At 49.5% G+C, this 20179-nt stretch overlaps 1 protein-coding gene across 2 annotated transcripts in view; it reads left to right on the top strand.

Moving 5' to 3' along the window:
• The first annotated feature begins 985 nt into the window (after positions 1-985).
• The window catches only part of DLGAP5 (DLG associated protein 5), a 52056-nt gene continuing 32862 nt past the window's right edge, over positions 986-20179 (top strand). For both annotated transcript variants that reach the window (XM_063947950.1, XM_063947949.1), the window contains exons 1-2: positions 986-1192; positions 8675-8942. In XM_063947950.1, coding sequence (XP_063804020.1) covers positions 8705-8942 — 238 coding nt within the window. In that variant the 5' untranslated portion in view covers positions 986-1192; positions 8675-8704. The remainder of the gene's footprint in view (positions 1193-8674; positions 8943-20179) is intronic.

Genomic DNA, 20179 nt, shown 5'->3' with positions numbered 1-20179 from the left:
ATGTAATATATACACACATTCCAAATTCATATATACACACAAACTCACACTCAATCACACACACACTCTCACTCACTCCAACAGGCCTGTTTTTGGTTGCGCCGGCTGCTTCAACTATTCACAGCAGCACGGACTACAGCAGCCGGCGCACGCCCTCTCTTCACTCCGGCCTCCTTCAGGCAGCCACGCCAATCAGGTGCGACCTGGGAGCACCTTTCAGACCTAAACTGGGTTGTCTTCCCGGGACTTGAGTCCCGGGAAAAACCCTGGTTAATTGCAGGGTTGGCGACCTGGATCACGTTCCTGGGTCGGTGCCTTTCAGACATACCAAATTCCCGGGTTGATGGATGCGCGTTCATGTGCAAAACCCCGGGAATTAAGAGCATGTCTAAAAGGGGTATTAGTAGCAAAGAGGTCCTTATGGCGAAGAGAGAATAGCATTATTTTAATTAATCTGGCTAGTTTCTCTTCGCCGTAAGGACATGACCATCAGAGGACTAAGAAATTCCTTTCTGCTAAGGACCTGACCATAATGTCCTTTTGGCGAAGAGAAAATAGCTGTTTTTCGGATGATCTGGCTAGTTTCTCTTCGTCGTAAGGACATAACCATGAGAGGGCTAATAAGGTCCTTTCGGATAAGAATGTGACCATAATGTCCTTATGGCGAAGAGAAAATAGCTGTTTTTTGGAATATCTGACTAGTTTCTCTTCGTCGTAAGGACATAACCATGAGATGGCTAATAACTAATAAGATCCTTTACACGAAGGGAAAATAGCCAAGTTTCAGTAGATGTGGTTGATTTACTTTCATATGCAGGACCTGACCACTAGGTGGCAAAAAGGTCCTTATCACGAAGGTAAAGTAGACTGCTTTGCATAGATTAAGATAATTTCTCTTCATCATAAGGACCAGGTCCTTATGGCGAAGAGAAAATATACTCAACCCTGCCCAATGCCATTACTTGGGAGCGTCTGCAGCCCCCGCAGCCGTCATGACGCTCAGCTGCTCAGCAGCCGCCAATTGGTGGAGTGACTGAGCCAATCAGAGGACCGGAGCTCAGCGGTTTGTTTCCGCTGGTTTGAATTTGATAGAGTGCGGGAGCGTCAGGTGGAGGCTGTTGGTGCGGCTGCTGCGTTTTATTTCTACAATCTGTGACGGATCTGCTCCTACTTCCCGGGTGCATAGATAAAGGTATGCGGTCTGCCCCTACACACCCCTCTGGCGCTGCCGCTGACGATGTGAGCATTGGCAGTAACATTGGAGTGTAGCTGGGTGGAAGTGATGCTATGCTACTATTGTGTGTGTTGTGCACTTATTAGTTGTGATCATTAGGAACACGTGTTTATTAAAAGGGAGTTCATGCTGCATGGTGATCACTGAGAGAACATCCCAGTGACCACCAAACATCACACGGCGCAACCCCCGTAGTAAGTTATGATGCCTGGGGGCCCCCCATGCACTAAACTACGATGTCCCCACTGTAGTAAGTTATGATGTGCCCCCCCCCCCCCCTCACCTCTGCAGTAAGTTAAGACCTGGCACCCCCACTACCTCTGCAGTAAGTTATGATGGGGAACCCTCCCTCTCCCATTGCTGTATGTTATGACAAGTCACCCCCTCTCCCGTTGCTGTAAGTTATGACGGGGCACCCCCTCTTCCGTTGCAGTATGTTATGACGGGGCACCCCCTCTCCCGTTGCAGTATGTTATGACGGGGCACCCCCTCTCCCGTTGCAGTATGTTATGACGGGGCACCCCCTCTCCCGTTGCAGTATGTTATGACGGGGCACCCCCTCTCCCGTTGCAGTATGTTATGACGGGGCACCCCCTCTCCCGTTGCAGTATGTTATGACGGGGCACCCCCTCTCCCGTTGCAGTATGTTATGACGGGGCACCCCCTCTCCCGTTGCAGTATGTTATGACGGGGCACCCCCTCTCCCGTTGCAGTATGTTATGACGGGGCACCCCCTCTCCCGTTGCAGTATGTTATGACGGGGCACCCCCTCTCCCGTTGCAGTATGTTATGACGGGGCACCCCCTCCCTCCCTCTGCAGTATGTTATGACGGGGCACCCCCTCCCTCCCTCTGCAGTATGTTATGACGGGGCACCCCCTCTCTCCCTCTGCAGTATGTTATGACGGGGCACCCTCTCCCTCCCTCCCTCTGCAGTATGTTATACCTCCTAACATGATCCTCTTCAGGAGGGACACAATGCTCTGCTCCTGGACTTTTCTCTTAATGTATTATTGCCGGCACCTGTGTTGACCAGGTTAATGTATAAGAAACGTGTTTCACCACAGGTGAGAGCAATCATAAATGAAGTGGGAAGTCCAGCAGCAGAGCATTCTGTCCCTCTTGGAGAGGATCATGTTGAGGCATGTGTTATGACGGGGCGCCCCCCCCCCCCCCTCCTGCAGTATGTTATGACTGGGCACCCCCTCCCTCCCTCTGCAGTATGTTATGACGGGGCACCCCCCCCCCCCCCCTCCCTCCTGCAGTAAGTTATGATGGGGCACCCCCCTCCCTCTGCAGTAAGTTATGACGGGGCACCCCCTCCCGAGCTCCTGACCTGCAGACTTTGTTCTCTTCTATGGAATGGAACTCTGCGTGACTTCTATTCCCCGTACAATTCACAGTATGCACAGACCATTATACCAATAGCCGTGTTACACTAATGGTTGTCTGATACGCTGAACGACTTGTACAACTACATTCTGTCAAAATTACATCTCAGTAGGTGATTTGCTACTACAGCGTTGGCTCCATGTTTTGTTTTTCCTATGTATAGCATAACTAGAATGACTATGCTTGTATAAAGCGAGGTTATGGGTGGTGCTTTTAAATCCTGTGGTCACTTTTGACTTTGCTATTAGATTCACCAATACTTGTAAAACAGTATAGATTATACACTATCGGAAAAACTGAATGCTCCTGTTGTCTGCAGAGATATATATTAGTGGGTTTTGCATTGCTAGTTATATACTGTATCTAATACCTATATTTCTCTGACGTCCTAAGTGGATGCTGGGGACTCCGTCAGGACCATGGGGAATAGCGGCTCCGCAGGAGACAGGGCACAAAAGTAAAAGCTTTAGGATCAGGTGGTGTGCACTGGCTCCTCCCCCTATGACCCTCCTCCAAGCCTCAGTTAGGTTTTTGTGCCCGGCCGAGAAGGGTGCAATCTAGGTGGCTCTCCTAAAGAGCTGCTTAGAGTAAAAGTTTTGTTAGGTTTTTTATTTTCAGTGAGTCCTGCTGGCAACAGGCTCACTGCAACGAGGGACTTAGGGGAGAAGAAGTGAACTCACCTGCGTGCAGGATGGATTGGCTTCTTAGGCTACTGGACACTAGCTCCAGAGGGACGATCACAGGTACAGCCTGGATGGGTCACCGGAGCCGCGCCGCCGACCCCCTTGCAGATGCTGAAGAGAGAAGAGGTCCAGAAATCGGCGGCTGAAGACTTCTCAGTCTTCATGAGGTAGCGCACAGCACTGCAGCTGTGCGCCATTGCTCTCAGCACACTTCACACCAACGGTCACTGAGGGTGCAGGGCGCTTGGGGGGGCGCCCTGGGCAGCAATGAAAGTACCTATGCTGGCTAAAAATACATCACATATAGCCCCTGGGGCTATATTGATGTATTTAACCCCTGCCAGGTTGTCAGAAAAACGGGAGAAGAAGCCCGCCGAAAAGGGGGCGGGGCCTATTTTCCTCAGCACACAGCGCCATTTTCCTACACAGCTCCGCTGCTAGGAAGGCTCCCAGGCTCTCCCCTGCACTACAGAAACAGGGTTAAAACAGAGAGGGGGGGCACTTATTTGGCGATATTATTATATATTAAGATGCTATAAGGGAAAACACTTGTATAAGGTTGTACCTGTATAATATAGCGTTTTGGTGTGTGCTGGCAAACTCTCCCTCTGTCTCCCCAAAGGGCTAGTGGGGTCCTGTCCTCTATCAGAGCATTCCCTGTGTGTGTGCTGTGTGTCGGTACGTGTGTGTCGACATGTATGAGGACGATGTTGGTGAGGAGGCGGAGCAATTGCCTGTAATGGTGATGTCACTCTCTAGGGAGTCGACACCGGAATGGATGGCTTATTTAGGGAATTACGTGATAATGTCAACACGCTGCAAGGTCGGTTGACGACATGAGACGGCCGGCAAACCAATTAGTACCTGTCCAGGCGTCTCAAACACCGTCAGGGGCTTTAAAATGCCCATTTACCTCAGTCGGTCGACACGGACACTGACTCCAGTGTCGACGGTGAAGAAACAAACGTATTTTCCATTTGGGCCACACGTTACATGTTAAGGGCAATGAAGGAGGTGTTACATATTTCTGATACTACAAGTACCACAAAAGAGGGTATTATGTGGGGTGTGAAAAAACTACCTGTAGTTTTTCCTGAATCAGATAAATTAAATGAAGTGTGTGATGATGCGTGGGTTTCCCCCGATAGAAAATTATTGGCGTTATACCCTTTCCCGCCAGAAGTTAGGGCGCGTTGGGAAACACCCCTTAGGGTGGATAAGGCGCTCACACGCTTATCAAAACAAGTGGCGTTACCGTCTCCAGATACGGCCGCCCTCAAGGAGCCAGCTGATAGGAGGCTGGAAAATATCCTAAAAAGTATATACACACATACTGGTGTTATACTGCGACCAGCGATCGCCTCAGCCTGGATGTGCAGCGCTGGGGTGGCTTGGTTGGATTCCCTGACTGAAAATATTGATACCCTTGACAGGGACAGTATTTTATTGACTATAGAGCATTTAAAGGATGCATTTCTATATATGGGAGATGCACAGAGGGATATTTGCACTCTGGCATCAAGAGTAAGTGCGATGTCCATATCTGCCAGAAGATGTTTATGGACACGACAGTGGTCAGGTGATGCAGATTCCAAACGGCACATGGAAGTATTGCCGTATAAAGGGGAGGAGTTATTTGGGGTCGGTCTATCGGACCTGGTGGCCACGGCAACAGCTGGAAAATCCACCTTTTTTACCCCAAGTCACATCTCGGCAGAAAAAGACACCGTCTTTTCAGCCTCAGTCCTTTCGTCCCCATAAGGGCAAACAGGCAAAAGGCCAGTCATATCTGCCCAGGGATAGAGGAAAGGGAAGAAGACTGCAGCAGGCAGCCCATTCCCAGGAACAGAAGCCCTCCACCGCTTTTGCCAAGTCCTCAGCATGACGCTGGGGCCGTACAGGACTCAGGTGCGGTGGGGGGTCGTCTCAAGAGTTTCAGTGCGCAGTGGGCTCACTCGCAAGTGGACCCCTGGATCCTACAAGTAGTATCCCAGGGGTACAGATTGGAAATTCGAGACGTCTCCCCCTCGCAGGTTCCTGAAGTCTGCTTTACCAACGTCTCCCTCCGACAGGGAGGCAGTATTGGAAACAATTCACAAGCTGTATTCCCAGCAGGTGATAATCAAAGTACCCCTCCTACAACAAGGAAAGGGGTATTATTCCACACTATATTGTGGTACTGAAGCCAGACGGCTCGGTGAGACCTATTCTAAATCTGAAATATTTGAACACTTACATACAAAGGTTCAAATCAAGATGGAGTCACTCAGAGCAGTGATAGCGAACCAGGAAGAAGGGGACTATATGGTGTCCCTGGACATCAAGGATGCTTACCTCCATGTCCCAATTTGCCCTTCTCACCAAGGGTACCTCAGGTTCGTGGTACAAAACTGTCACTATCAGTTTCAGACGCTGCCGTTTGGATTGTCCACGGCACCCCGGGTCTTTACCAAGGTAATGGCCGAAATGATGATTCTTCTTCAAAGAAAAGGCGTCTTAATTATCCCTTACTTGGACGATCTCCTGATAAGGGCAAGGTCCAGAGAACAGTTGGAGGTCGGAGTAGCACTATCTCAAGTAGTTCTACGACAGCACGGGTGGATTCTAAATATTCCAAAATCGCAGCTGTCTCCGACGACACGTCTGCTGTTCCTAGGGATGATTCTGGACACAGTCCAGAAAAAGGTGTTTCTCCCGGAGGAGAAAGCCAGGGAGTTATCCGAGCTAGTCAGGAACCTCCTAAAACCAGGAAAAGTGTCAGTGCATCATTGCACAAGGGTCCTGGGAAAAATGGTGGCTTCTTACGAAGCGATTCCATTCGGCAGATTTCACGCAAGAACTTTTCAGTGGGATCTGCTGGAAAAATGGTCCGGATCGCATCTTCAGATGCATCAGCGGATAACCCTGTCTCCAAGGACAAGGGTGTCTCTTCTGTGGTGGCTGCAGAGTGCTCATCTACTAAAGGGCCACAGATTCGGCATTCAGGACTGGGTCCTGGTGACCACGGATGCCAGCCTGAAAGGCTGGGGAGCAGTCACACAAGGAAAAAATTTCCAGGGAGTGTGATCAAGTCTGGAGACTTCTCTCCACATAAATGTACTGGAGCTAAGAGCAATTTACAATGCTCTAAGCTTAGCAAGACCTCTGCTTCAAGGTCAGCCGGTATTGATCCAGTGGGACAACATCACGGCAGTCGCCCACGTAAACAGACAGGGCGGCACAAGAAGCAGGAGGGCAATGGCAGAAACTGCAAGGATTCTTCGCTGGGCGGAAAATCATGTGATAGCACTGTCAGCAGTGTTCATTCCGGGAGTGGACAACTGGGAAGCAGACTTCCTCAGCACGACCTCCACCCGGGAGAGTGGGGACTTCATCGGGAAGTCTTCCACATGATTGTGAACCGTTGGGAAAGACCAAAGGTGGACATGATGGCGTCCCGCCTGAACAAAAAACTGGACAGGTATTGCGCCAGGTCAAGAGACCCTCAGGCAATAGCTGTGGACGTTCTGGTAACACCGTGGGTGTACCAGTCGGTGTATGTGTTCCCTCCTCTGCTTCTCATACCTAAGGTACTGAGAATTATAAGACGTAGAGGAGTAAGAACTATACTCGTGGCTCCGGATTGGCCAAGAAGGACTTGGTACCCGGAACTTCAAGAGATGCTCACAGAGGACTCATGGCCTCTGCCGCTAAGAAGGGACTTGCTTCAGCAAGTACCATGTCTGTTCCAAGACTTACCGCGGCTGCGTTTGACGGCATGGCGGTTGAACGCCGGATCCTAAGGGAAAAAGGCATTCCGGAAGAGGTCATTCCTACCCTGGTCAAAGCCAGGAAGGAGGTGACCGCACAACATTATCACCACATGTGGCGAAAATATGTTGCGTGGTGTGAGGCCAGGAAGGCCCCACGAAGAAATTTCAACTCGGTCGATTCCTGCATTTCCTGCAAACAGGAGTGTCTATGGGCCTCAAATTGGGGTCCATTAAGGTTCAAATTTCGGCCCTGTCGATTTTCTTCCAGAAAGAATTGGCTTCAGTTCCTGAAGTCCAGAAGTTTGTCAAGGGAGTACTGCATATACAACCCCCTTTTGTGCCTCCAGTGGCACTGTGGGATCTCAACGTAGTTCTGGGATTCCTCAAATCACATTGGTTTAAACCGCTCAAATCTGTGGATTTGAAATATCTCACATGGAAAGTGACCATGATGTTGGCCCTGGCCTCGGCCAGACGAGTGTCAGAATTGGCGGCTTTGTCTCACAAAAGCCCATATCTGATTGTCCATTCGGACAGGGCAGAGCTGCGGACTCGTCCCCAGTTCTCCCTAAGGTGGTGTCAGCGTTTCACCTGAACCAGCTTATTGTGGTACCTGCGGCTACTAGGGACTTGGAGGACTCCAAGTTGCTAGATGTTGTCAGGGCCCTGAAAATATAGGTTTCCAGGACGGCTGGAGTCAGGAAAACTGACTTGCTGTTATCCTGTATGCACCCAACAAACTGGGTGCTCTTGCTTCTAAGCAGACGATTGCTAGTTGGATGTGTAGTACAATTCAGCTTGCACATTCTGTGGCAGGCCTGCCACAGCCAAAATATGTAAATGCCCATTCCACAAGGAAGGTGGGCTCATCTTGGGCGGCTGCCCGAGGGGTCTCGGCTTTACAACTTTGCCGAGCTGCTACTTGGTCAGGGGCACACCCTGGCTGAGGAGGACCTGGAGTTCTCTCACTCGGTGCTGCAGAGTCATCCGCACTCTCCCGCCCGTTTGGGAGCTTTGGTATAATCCCCATGGTCCTGACGGAGTCCCCAGCATCCACTTAGGACGTCAGAGAAAATAAGAATTTACTTACCGATAATTCTATTTCTCGTAGTCCGTAGTGGATGCTGGGCGCCCATCCCAAGTGCGGATTGTCTGCAATACTTGTACATAGTTATTGTTACAAAAATCGGGTTATTATTGTTGTGAGCCATCTTTTCAGAGGCTCCGCTGTTATCATGCTGTTAACTGGGTTCAGATCACAGGTTGTACGGTGTGATTGGTGTGGCTGGTATGAGTCTTACCCGGGATTCAAAATCCTTCCTTATTGTGTACGCTCGTCCGGGCACAGTATCCTAACTGAGGCTTGGAGGAGGGTCATAGGGGGAGGAGCCAGTGCACACCACCTGATCCTAAAGCTTTTACTTTTGTGCCCTGTCTCCTGCGGAGCCGCTATTCCCCATGGTCCTGACGGAGTCCTCAGCATCCACTACGGACTACGAGAAATAGAATTATCGGTAAGTAAATTCTTATTTTAACTTGCAAGGTGGTATAGTCTGTTTTTCTTTGTGAATGGTTGTTCTGATATATTAAAAAATGAGTTCAATTCTTTCTTAGCTACGTTTCGCCCCTAGTGAGCGCAGAAACATGGATATCCAATCTCAGTATGCCGGCCTTTATAAAAAGAACTCCAGCATAGACCACATAAGAGCAAAAGTTGCCCGACGTAAATCTATAACGCAGAAGGAGAACAGACACAGAGCGTTCAGAAAGAGCAGAGGACTGGCACTGGCAGATGTAAATATCTCTCCTGTAAAAGAGCAGGACCTGACCGTGGTAGAAGAGGCAAATGAATCCGGTCATGGAAGAAGTGGAACTAAACCAGGTACAGAATGTGATGTTCTGTTTGCTTGTGACTTGAATATTTCTTCAGGACTTTTCCACAGCGGATAACTTTGCAATTCTATGGTTTGACAGCTGGGGGTGTTAAAATGAATGCCAGTCCTAGGGGGTAGATCAGTTGGATGAAATGTAATTTCTCTATCGTCCTAGTGGATGCTGGGGTTCCTGAAAGGACCATGGGGAATAGCGGCTCCGCAGGAGACAGGGCACAAAAAGTAAAGCTTTACGATCAGGTGGTGTGTACTGGCTCCTCCCCCTATGACCCTCCTCCAAGCCTCAGTTAGATTTTTGTGCCCGGCCGAGAAGGGTGCAATCTAGGTGGCTCTCCTAAAGAGCTGCTTAGAAAAGTTTAGCTTAGGTTTTTTATTTTACAGTGAGTCCTGCTGGCAACAGGATCACTGCAACGAGGGACTTAGGGGAGAAGAAGTGAACTCACCTGCGTGCAGGTTGGATTGGCTTCTTGGCTACTGGACATCAGCTCCAGAGGGACGATCACAGGTACAGCCTGGATGGTCACCGGAGCCTTGCCGCCGGCCCCCTTGCAGATGCTGAAGTAAGAAGAGGTCCAGAATCGGCGGCAGAAGACTCCTCAGTCTTCTAAAGGTAGCGCACAGCACTGCAGCTGTGCGCCATTTTCCTCTCAGCACACTTCACACGGCAGTCACTGAGGGTGCAGGGCGCTGGGAGGGGGGCGCCCTGGGAGGCAAATGAAAACCTATTTTGGCTAAAAATACCTCACATATAGCCTCCGGAGGCTATATGGAGATATTTAACCCCTGCCAGAATCCGTTAAGAGCGGGAGACGAGGCCGCCGAAAAAGGGGCGGGGCCTATCTCCTCAGCACACAGCGCCATTTTCCCTCACAGAAAGGCTGGAGGGAAGGCTCCCAGGCTCTCCCCTGCACTGCACTACAGAAACAGGGTTAAAACAGAGAGGGGGGGCACTAATTTGGCGTTAGAAATATATAATAAAGATGCTATAAGGGAAAACACTTATATAAGGTTGTCCCTATATAATTATAGCGTTTTTGGTGTGTGCTGGCAAACTCTCCCTCTGTCTCTCCAAAGGGCTAGTGGGTCCTGTCCTCTATCAGAGCATTCCCTGTGTGTGTGCTGTGTGTCGGTACGTGTGTGTCGACATGTATGAGGACGATGTTGGTGAGGAGGCGGAGCAATTGCCTGTAATGGTGATGTCACTCTCTAGGGCAGGGATGGGGAACCTTCGGCCCTCCAGTTGTTGTTGAACTACACATACCAGCATGCATTGCTACAGTTTTGCTATTTGGCCATACTAAAACTGTTGCAAGGCATGCTGGGATGTGTAGTTCAACAACAGCTGGAGGGCCGAAGGTTCCCCATCCCTGCTCTAGGGAGTCGACACCGGAATGGATGGCTTATTTAGGGAATTACGTGATAATGTCAACACGCTGCAAGGTCGGTTGACGACATGAGACGGCCGACAAACAATTAGTACCGGTCCAGACGTCTCAAAAACACCGTCAGGGGTTTTAAAACGCCCGTTTACTTTAGTCGGTCGACACAGACAGGGACACTGAATCCAGTGTCGACGGTGAATAAACAAACGTATTCCTTATTAGGGCCACACGTTAAAGGCAATGAAGGAGGTGTTACATATTTCTGATACTACAAGTACCACAAAAGAGGGTATTATGTGGGATGTGAAAAAACTACCGTAGTTTTTCCTGAATCAGATAAATTAAATAAAGTGTGTGATGATGCGTGGGTTCCCCCCGATAGAAAATTAGGGGCGGTATACCCTTTCCCGCCAGAAGTTAGGGCGCGTTGGGAAACACCCCTTAGGGTGGCTAAGGCGCTCACACGCTTATCAAAACAAGTGGCGGTACCGTCTATAGATAGGGCCGTCCTCAAGGACCAGCTGACAGGAGGCTGGAAAATATCATAAAAAGTATATACACACATACTGGTGTTATACTGCGACCAGCGATCGCCTCAGCCTGGATGTGCAGAGCTGGGGTGGCTTGGTCGGATTCCCTGACTAAAAATATTGATACCCTTGACAGGGACAGTATTTTATTGACTATAGAGCATTTAAAGGATGCATTTCTATATATGCGAGATGCACAGAGGGATATTTGCACTCTGGCATCAAGAGTAAATGCGATGTCCATATCTGCCAGAAGATGTTATGGACACGACAGTGGTCAGGTGATGCAGATTCCAAACGGCACAAAGGTGTATTGCCGTATAAAGGAAGAGGAGTTATTTGGGGTCGGTCCATCGGACCTGGTGGCCACGGCAACTGCTGGAAAATCCACCGTTTTTACCCTAAGTCACATCTCTGCAGAAAAAGACACCGTCTTTTCAGCCTCAGTCCTTTCGTCCCTATAAGATCATATCTGCCCAGGGATAGAGGAAAGGGAAGAAGACTGCAGCAGGCAGCCCATTCCCAGGAACAGAAGCGTTCCACCGCTTCTGACAAGTTCTCAGCATGGCGCTGAGACCGTACAGGACCCCTGGATCCTACAAGTAGTATCCCAGGGGTACAGATTGGAATGTCGAGACGTTTCCCCTTCGCAGGCTCCTGAAGTCTGCTTTACCAAGGTCTCCCTCCGACAAGGAGGCAGTATGGGAAAAAAAAAAAAATTCACAAGCTGTATTCCCAGCAGGTGATAATTAAATTACCTCTCCTACTACAAGAAAAGGGGTATTTTCTCTATCGTCCTAGTGGATGCTGGGGTTCCTGAAAGGACCATGGGGAATAGCGGCTCCGCAGGAGACAGGGCACAAAAAGTAAAGCTTTTCCAGATCAGGTGGTGTGCACTGGCTCCTCCCCCTATGACCCTCCTCCAGACTCCAGTTAGATTTTTGTGCCCGGCCGAGAAGGGTGCAATCTAGGTGGCTCTCCTAAAGAGCTGCTTAGAAAAAGTTTAGCTAGGTTTTTTATTTTACAGTGATTCCTGCTGGCAACAGGATCACTGCAGCGAGGGACTGAGGGGAGAAGGAGTCAACTCACCTGCGTGCAGGATGGATTGGCTTCTTGGCTACTGGACATCAAGCTCCAGAGGGACGATCACGGGTACAGCCTGGATGGTCACCGGAGCCACGCCGCCGGCCCCCTTGCAGATGCTGAAGACAGAAGAGGTCCAGAATCGGCGGCTGAAGACTCCTGCAGTCTTCAAAAGGTAGCGCACAGCACTGCAGCTGTGCGCCATTTTCCTCTCAGCACACTTCACACGGCAGTCACTGAGGGTGCAGGGCGCTGGGAGGGGGGCGCCCTGGGAGGCAAAATGATTACCTATAAAGGCTAAAAATACCTCACATATAGCCCTAGAGGCTATATGGAGATATTTAACCCCTGCCTGATTTCTCTAAATAGCGGGAGACGAGCCCGCCAGAAAAGGGGCGGGGCCTATCTCCTCAGCACACGGCGCCATTTCCTCTCACAGTTCCGCTGGTCAGGACGGCTCCCAAGTCTCTCCCCTGCACTGCACTACAGAAACAGGGTAAAACAGAGAGGGGGGGGCACATTTATGGCGATAATTTGATATAACAAAGCAGCTATAAGGGAGCACTTATTATAAGGCTATCCCTGATATATATATAGCGCTTTTGGTGTGTGCTGGCAAACTCTCCCTCTGTCTCCCCAAAGGGCTAGTGGGTCCTGTCTTCGTTAGGAGCATTCCCTGTGTGTCTGCTGTGTGTCGGTACGTGTGTGTCGACATGTATGAGGACGATATTGGTGTGGAGGCGGAGCAATTGCCAAATATGAGGATGTCACCCCCTAGGGAGTCGACACCGGAATGGATGCCTTTATTTATGGAACTACGGGATAGTGTCAACACGCTAAAGCAGTCGTTTGACGACATGAGGCGGCCGGACAATCAATTAGTGCCTGTCCAGGCGACTCAAACACCGTCAGGGGCTGTGAAACGCCCTTTGCCTCAGTCGGTCGACACAGACCCAGACACAGGCGATGACTCCAGTGGTGACGGTGACGAATCAACCGTATTTTCCAGTAGGGCCACACGTTATATGATTTTGGCAATGAAGGAGGCGTTACATTTAGCTGATACTACAGGTACCACTAAACAGGGTATTATGTGGGGTATGAAAAAACTACCTATAGTTTTTCCTGAATCAGAAGAATTAAATGACGTGTGTAATGAAGCGTGGGTTGCCCCTGATAAAAAACTGATAATTTCAAAGAAATTATTGGCATTATACCCTTTCCCGCCAGAGGTTAGGGAGCGCTGGGAAACACCTCCTAGGGTGGACAAGGCGCTAACACGCTTATCTAAACAAGTGGCGTTACCCTCTCCTGAGACGGCCGCACTTAAAGATCCATCAGATAGGAGGATGGAAAATATCCAAAAAAGTATATACACACATGCAGGTGTTATACTACGACCAGCTGTAGCGACTGCCTGGATGGGCAGTGCTGGGGTAGTTTGGTCAGAGTCCCTGATTGAAAATATTGATACCCTGGACAGGGACAATATTTTACTGTCGTTAGAACAAATAAAGGATGCATTTCTTTATATGCGTGATGCACAGAGGGATATCTGCACACTGGCATCACGGGTAAGTGCTATGTCCATTTCGGCCAGAAGAGCTTTATGGACGCGACAGTGGTCAGGTGATGCGGATTCAAAACGGCATATGGAAGTTTTGCCGTATAAAGGGGAGGAGTTATTTGGAGTCGGTCTATCAGATTTGGTGGCCACGGCTACAGCCGGGAAATCCACCTTTCTACCTCAAGTCACTCCCCCACAGAAAAAGGCACCGACTTTTCAACCGCAGCCCTTTCGTTCCTTTAAAAATAAGAGAGCAAAGGGCTATTCATATCTGCCACGAGGCAAAGGTCGAGGGAAGAGACAGCAACACGCAGCTCCTTCCCAGGAACAGAAGCCCTCCCCGGCTTCTACAAAAGCCTCAGCATGACGCTGGGGCTCCTCAAGCGGACTCGGGGATGGTGGGCGGTCGTCTCAAAAATTACAGCGCGCAGTGGGCTCACTCGCAGGTAGATCCCTGGATCCTGCAGATAATATCTCAAGGGTACAGGTTGGAATTAGAGACGGATCCACCTCGCCGTTTCCTGAAGTCTGCTTTACCAACGTCCCCCTCCGAAAGGGAGACGGTTTTGGAAGCCATTCACAAGCTGTACTCTCAGCAGGTGATAGTCAAGGTACCTCTTCTACAACAAGGGAAGGGGTATTATTCCACTCTTTTTGTGGTACCGAAGCCGGATGGCTCGGTAAGGCCTATTCTAAATCTGAAGTCCTTGAACCTGTACATAAAGAAGTTCAAGTTCAAAATGGAGTCACTCAGAGCAGTGATAGCGAACCTGGAAGAGGGGGACTTTATGGTATCCTTGGACATCAAGGATGCGTATCTCCACGTTCCAATTTACCCCTCACACCAGGGGTACCTCAGGTTCGTTGTACAAAACTGTCACTATCAGTTTCAGACGCTGCCGTTCGGATTGTCCACGGCACCTCGGATCTTTACAAAGGTAATGGCCGAGATGATGATTCTTCTTCGAAGAAAAGGCGTATTAATTATCCCATACTTGGACGATCTCCTAATAAGGGCGAGGTCCAGAGAACAGCTAGAGATGGGATTAGCACTGTCTCAAGAAGTGCTAAAACAGCACGGGTGGATTCTGAATATTCCAAAATCCCAGTTAATGCCGACAACTCGTCTGCTGTTCCTAGGGATGATTCTGGACACGGTTCAGAAAAAGGTTTTTCTCCCGGAGGAAAAAGCCAAGGAGTTATCCGAGCTTGTCAGGAACCTCCTAAAACCAGGAAAGGTGTCTGTACATCAATGCACAAGAGTCCTGGGAAAAATGGTAGCTTCTTACGAAGCAATTCCATTCGGCAGATTCCACGCAAGAATTTTCCAAAGGGATCTGTTGGACAAATGGTCAGGGTCGCATCTTCAGATGCACCTACGGATAACCCTGTCTCCAAGGACAAGGGTGTCTCTTCTGTGGTGGTTGCAGAGTCCTCATCTATTGGAGGGCCGCAGATTCGGCATACAGGATTGGATCCTGGTGACCACGGACGCCAGCCTGAGAGGCTGGGGAGCAGTCACACAAGGAAGAAACTTCCAGGGAGTATGGACGAGCCTGGAAACGTCTCTTCACATAAACATTCTGGAACTAAGAGCAATATACAATGCTCTAAGCCAGGCAGAACCTCTGCTTCAGGGAAAACCGGTGTTGATCCAGTCGGACAACATCACGGCAGTCGCCCATGTGAACAGACAGGGCGGCACAAGAAGCAGGAGTGCAATGGCAGAAGCTGCAAGGATTCTTCGCTGGGCAGAGAATCATGTGATAGCGCTATCAGCAGTGTTCATCCCGGGAGTGGACAACTGGGAAGCAGACTTCCTCAGCAGACACGATCTTCACCCGGGAGAGTGGGGACTTCATCCAGAAGTCTTCCACATGCTGGTAACCCGTTGGGAAAGACCAATGGTGGACATGATGGCGTCTCGCCTCAACAAAAAACTGGACAGGTATTGCGCCAGGTCAAGAGATCCGCAGGCAATAGCTGTGGACGCGCTGGTAACGCCTTGGGTGTACCAGTCGGTGTATGTGTTTCCTCCTCTGCCTCTCATACCAAAAGTATTGAGAATTATACGGCAAAGAGGCGTAAGAACGATACTAGTGGTTCCGGATTGGCCAAGGAGGACTTGGTACCCGGAACTTCAAGAGATGATCACGGAAGATCCGTGGCCTCTACCTCTAAGGAGGGACTTGCTTCAGCAGGGTCCCTGTCTGTTTCAAGACTTACCGCGGCTGCGTTTGACGGCATGGCGGTTGAACGCCGGATCCTAAAGGAAAGAGGCATGCCGGAAGAAGTCATTCCTACTTTGATTGAAGCAAGGAAGGAAGTAACCGTGCAACATTATCACCGAATTTGGCGAAAATATGTTGCGTGGTGCGAAGATCGGAGTGCTCCGACGGAGGAATTTCAACTGGGTCGATTCCTACATTTCCTGCAATCAGGATTGTCAATGGGTCTCAAATTGGGATCTATTAAGGTTCAAATTTCGGCCCTGTCGATTTTCTTTCAAAAAGAATTGGCTTCAGTCCCTGAAGTCCAGACCTTTGTTAAGGGAGTGCTGCATATACAGCCTCCTGTGGTGCCTCCAGTGGCACCGTGGGATCTAAATGTGGTTTTGGACTTCCTAAAATCTCATTGGTTTGAACCACTAAAAAAGGTGGATTTGAAATATCTCACATGGAAAGTGACCATGCTTCTAGCCCTGGCTTCTGCCAGGAGAGTGTCAGAATTGGCAGCTTTATCTTACAAAAGCCCATATCTGATTTTCCATTCGGACAGGGCAGAACTGCGAACTCGTCCGCATTTTCTCCCTAAGGTGGTGTCAGCATTTCATCTGAACCAGCCTATTGTAGTGCCTGCGGCTACAAGTGACTTGGAGGACTCCAAGTTACTGGACGTTGTCAGAGCATTAAAAATATATATTGCAAGGACAGCTGGAGTCAGAAAATCTGACTCGTTGTTTATATTGTATGCACCCAACAAGATGGGTGCTCCTGCGTCTAAGCAGACGATTGCTCGTTGGATCTGTAGCACAATCCAACTTGCACATTCTGTGGCAGGCTTGCCACAGCCTAAATCTGTAAAGGCCCACTCCACAAGGAAGGTGGGCTCATCTTGGGCGGCTGCCCGAGGGGTCTCGGCATTACAACTTTGCCGAGCAGCTACGTGGTCAGGGGAGAACACGTTTGTAAAATTTTACAAATTTGATACTCTGGCTAAGGAGGACCTGGAGTTCTCTCATTCGGTGCTGCAGAGTCATCCGCACTCTCCCGCCCGTTTGGGAGCTTTGGTATAATCCCCATGGTCCTTTCAGGAACCCCAGCATCCACTAGGACGATAGAGAAAATAAGATTTTACTTACCGATAAATCTATTTCTCGGAGTCCGTAGTGGATGCTGGGCGCCCATCCCAAGTGCGGATTATCTGCATAAGTTGTACATAGTTATTGTTAACTAATTCGGGTTATTGTTAAAGGAAGCCATCTTTCAGAGGCTCCGCTGTTATCATACTGTTAACTGGGTTTAGATCACAAGTTGTACGGTGTGATTGGTGTGGCTGGTATGAGTCTTACCCGGGATTCAAAATCCTCCCTTATTGTGTACGCTCGTCCGGGCACAGTACCTAACTGGAGTCTGGAGGAGGGTCATAGGGGGAGGAGCCAGTGCACACCACCTGATCGGAAAAGCTTTACTTTTTGTGCCCTGTCTCCTGCGGAGCCGCTATTCCCCATGGTCCTTTCAGGAACCCCAGCATCCACTACGGACTCCGAGAAATAGATTTATCGGTAAGTAAAATCTTATTTTTCTCCCTAAGGTGGTGTCAGCATTTCATCTGAACCAGCCTATTGTAGTGCCTGCGGCTACAAGTGACTTGGAGGACTCCAAGTTACTGGACGTTGTCAGAGCATTAAAAATATATATTGCAAGAACAGCTGGAGTCAGAAAATCTGACTCGTTGTTTATATTGTATGCACCCAACAAGATGGGTGCTCCTGCGTCTAAGCAGACGATTGCTCGTTGGATCTGTAGCACAATCCAACTGGCACATTCTGTGGCAGGCCTGCCACAGCCTAAATCTGTAAAGGCCCACTCCACAAGGAAGGTGGGCTCATCTTGGGCGGCTGCCCGAGGGGTCTCGGCATTACAACTTTGCCGAGCAGCTACGTGGTCAGGGGAGAACACGTTTGTAAAATTTTACAAATTTGATACTCTGGCTAAGGAGGACCTGGAGTTCTCTCATTCGGTGCTGCAGAGTCATCCGCACTCTCCCGCCCGTTTGGGAGCTTTGGTATAATCCCCATGGTCCTTTCAGGAACCCCAGCATCCACTAGGACGATAGAGAAAATAAGATTTTACTTACCGATAAATCTATTTCTCGGAGTCCGTAGTGGATGCTGGGCGCCCATCCCAAGTGCGGATTATCTGCATAAATTGTACATAGTTATTGTTAACTAATTCGGGTTATTGTTGAAGGAAGCCATCTTTCAGAGGCTCCGCTGTTATCATACTGTTAACTGGGTTTAGATCACAGGTTGTACGGTGTGATTGGTGTGGCTGGTATGAGTCTTACCCGGGATTCAAAATCCTCCCTTATTGTGTACGCTCGTCCGGGCACAGTACCTAACTGGAGTCTGGAGGAGGGTCATAGGGGGAGGAGCCAGTGCACACCACCTGATCTGGAAAAGCTTTACTTTTTGTGCCCTGTCTCCTGCGGAGCCGCTATTCCCCATGGTCCTTTCAGGAACCCCAGCATCCACTACGGACTCCGAGAAATAGATTTATCGGTAAGTAAAATCTTATTATTCCACACTATATTGTGGTACTGAAGCCAGAAGGCTAGGTGAGACTTATTCTAAAAAAATTTTGAACACTTACAAAGGTTCAAATCAAGATGGAGTCACTCAGAGCAGTGATAACGAACCAGGAAGAAGGGGACTATATAGTGTCCCGGGACATCAGGGATGCTTACCTCTATGTCCCAAATTTGCCCTTCTCACTAAGGGTACCTCAGGTTCGTGGTGCAGAACTGTCACTATCAGTTTCAGACGCTGCCGTTTGGACTGTCCACGGCACCCCGGGTCTTTACCAAGGTAATGGCCGAAATGATGATTCTTCTTCGAAGAAAAGGCGTCTTAATTATCCCTTACTTGGACGATCTCCTGATAAGGGCATAGTCCAGGGAACAGTTGGAGGTCGGAGTAGCACTATCTCGGATACTGCTACAACAGCACGGGTGGATTCTAAATATTCCAAAATCGCAGCTGATCCCGACGACACGTCTGCTGTGCCTAGGGATGATTCTGGACACAGTCCAGAAAAAGGTGTTTCTCCCGGAAGAGAAAGCCAGGGAGTTATCCGAGCTAGTCAGGAACCTCCTAAAAACAGTGCATCATTGCACAAGGGTCCTGGTAAAAATGGTGGCTTCCTACGAAGCAATTCCATTCGGCAGATTTCACGCAAGAACTTTTCAGTGGGATCTGCTGGACAAATGGTCCGGATCGCATCTTCAGATGCATCAGCGGATAACCCTATATCCAAGGACAAGGGTGTCTCTCCTGTGGTGGTTATAGAGTGCTCATCTTCTAGAGGGCCGCAGATTCGGCATTCAGGATTGGATGCTGGTGACCACGGAGCCCAGCCCGAGAGGCTGGGGAGCAGTCACACAAGGAAAAAATTTCCAGGGAGTGTGATCAAGTCTGGAGACTTTTCTCCACATAAATATACTGGAGCTAAGGGTAAATTTATAATGCTCTAAGCTTAGCAAGACCTCTGCTTCAAGGTCAGCCGGTATTGATCCAGTGGGAAAAACATCACGGCAGTCGCCCACGTAAACAGACAGGGCGACACAAGAAGCAGGAGGGCAATGGCAAAAACTGCAAGGACTTTTCGCTGGGCGGAAAATCATGTGATAGCACTGTCAGCAGTGTTTCATCCCGGGAATGGAAACTGGGAAGCAGACTTCCTCAGCAGGCACGACCTCCACCCGGGAGAGTGGAAACTTCATCGGGAAGTTTTTTCCACATGATTGTAAACCGTTGGGAAATACCAAAGGTGGACATGATGGCGTCCCGTCTGAACAAAAAACGGGACAGGTATTGCGCCAGGTCAAGAGACCCTCAGGCAATAGCTGTGGACGTTCTGGTAACACCGTGGGTGTACCAGTCGGTGTATGTGTTCCCTCCTCTGCTTCTCATACCTAGGGTGCTGAGAATTATAAGACGTAGAGGAGTAAGAACTATACTCATGGCTCCGGATTGGCCAAGAAGGACTTGGTACCCGGAACTTCAAGAGATGCTTACAGAGGTCTTATGGCCTCTGCTGCTAAGAAGGGATTTGCTTCAGCAAGTACCATGTCTGTTCCAAGACTTACCGCAGCTGCGTTTGTCGGCATGGCGGTGGAACGCCGGATCCTAAGGGAAAAAGGCATTCCGGAAGAGGTCATTCCTACCCTGGTCAAAGCCAGAAAAGAGGTGACCGCACAACATTATCACCACATGTGGCGAAAATATGTTGCGTGGTGTGAGGCCAGGATGGCCCCACAAAGAAATTTCAACTCGGTCGTTTCCTGCATTTCCTGCAAACAGGAGTGTCTATGGGCCGCAAATTGGGGTCCATTAAGGTTCAAATTTCGGCCCTGTCGATTTTCTTCCAGAAAGAATTGGCTTC

Source organism: Pseudophryne corroboree, chromosome 12, assembly GCF_028390025.1.
Source record: "Pseudophryne corroboree isolate aPseCor3 chromosome 12, aPseCor3.hap2, whole genome shotgun sequence".
Lineage (NCBI taxonomy): Eukaryota > Metazoa > Chordata > Amphibia > Anura > Myobatrachidae > Pseudophryne > Pseudophryne corroboree.
This window is presented reverse-complemented; position numbering and strand designations above follow the sequence as displayed.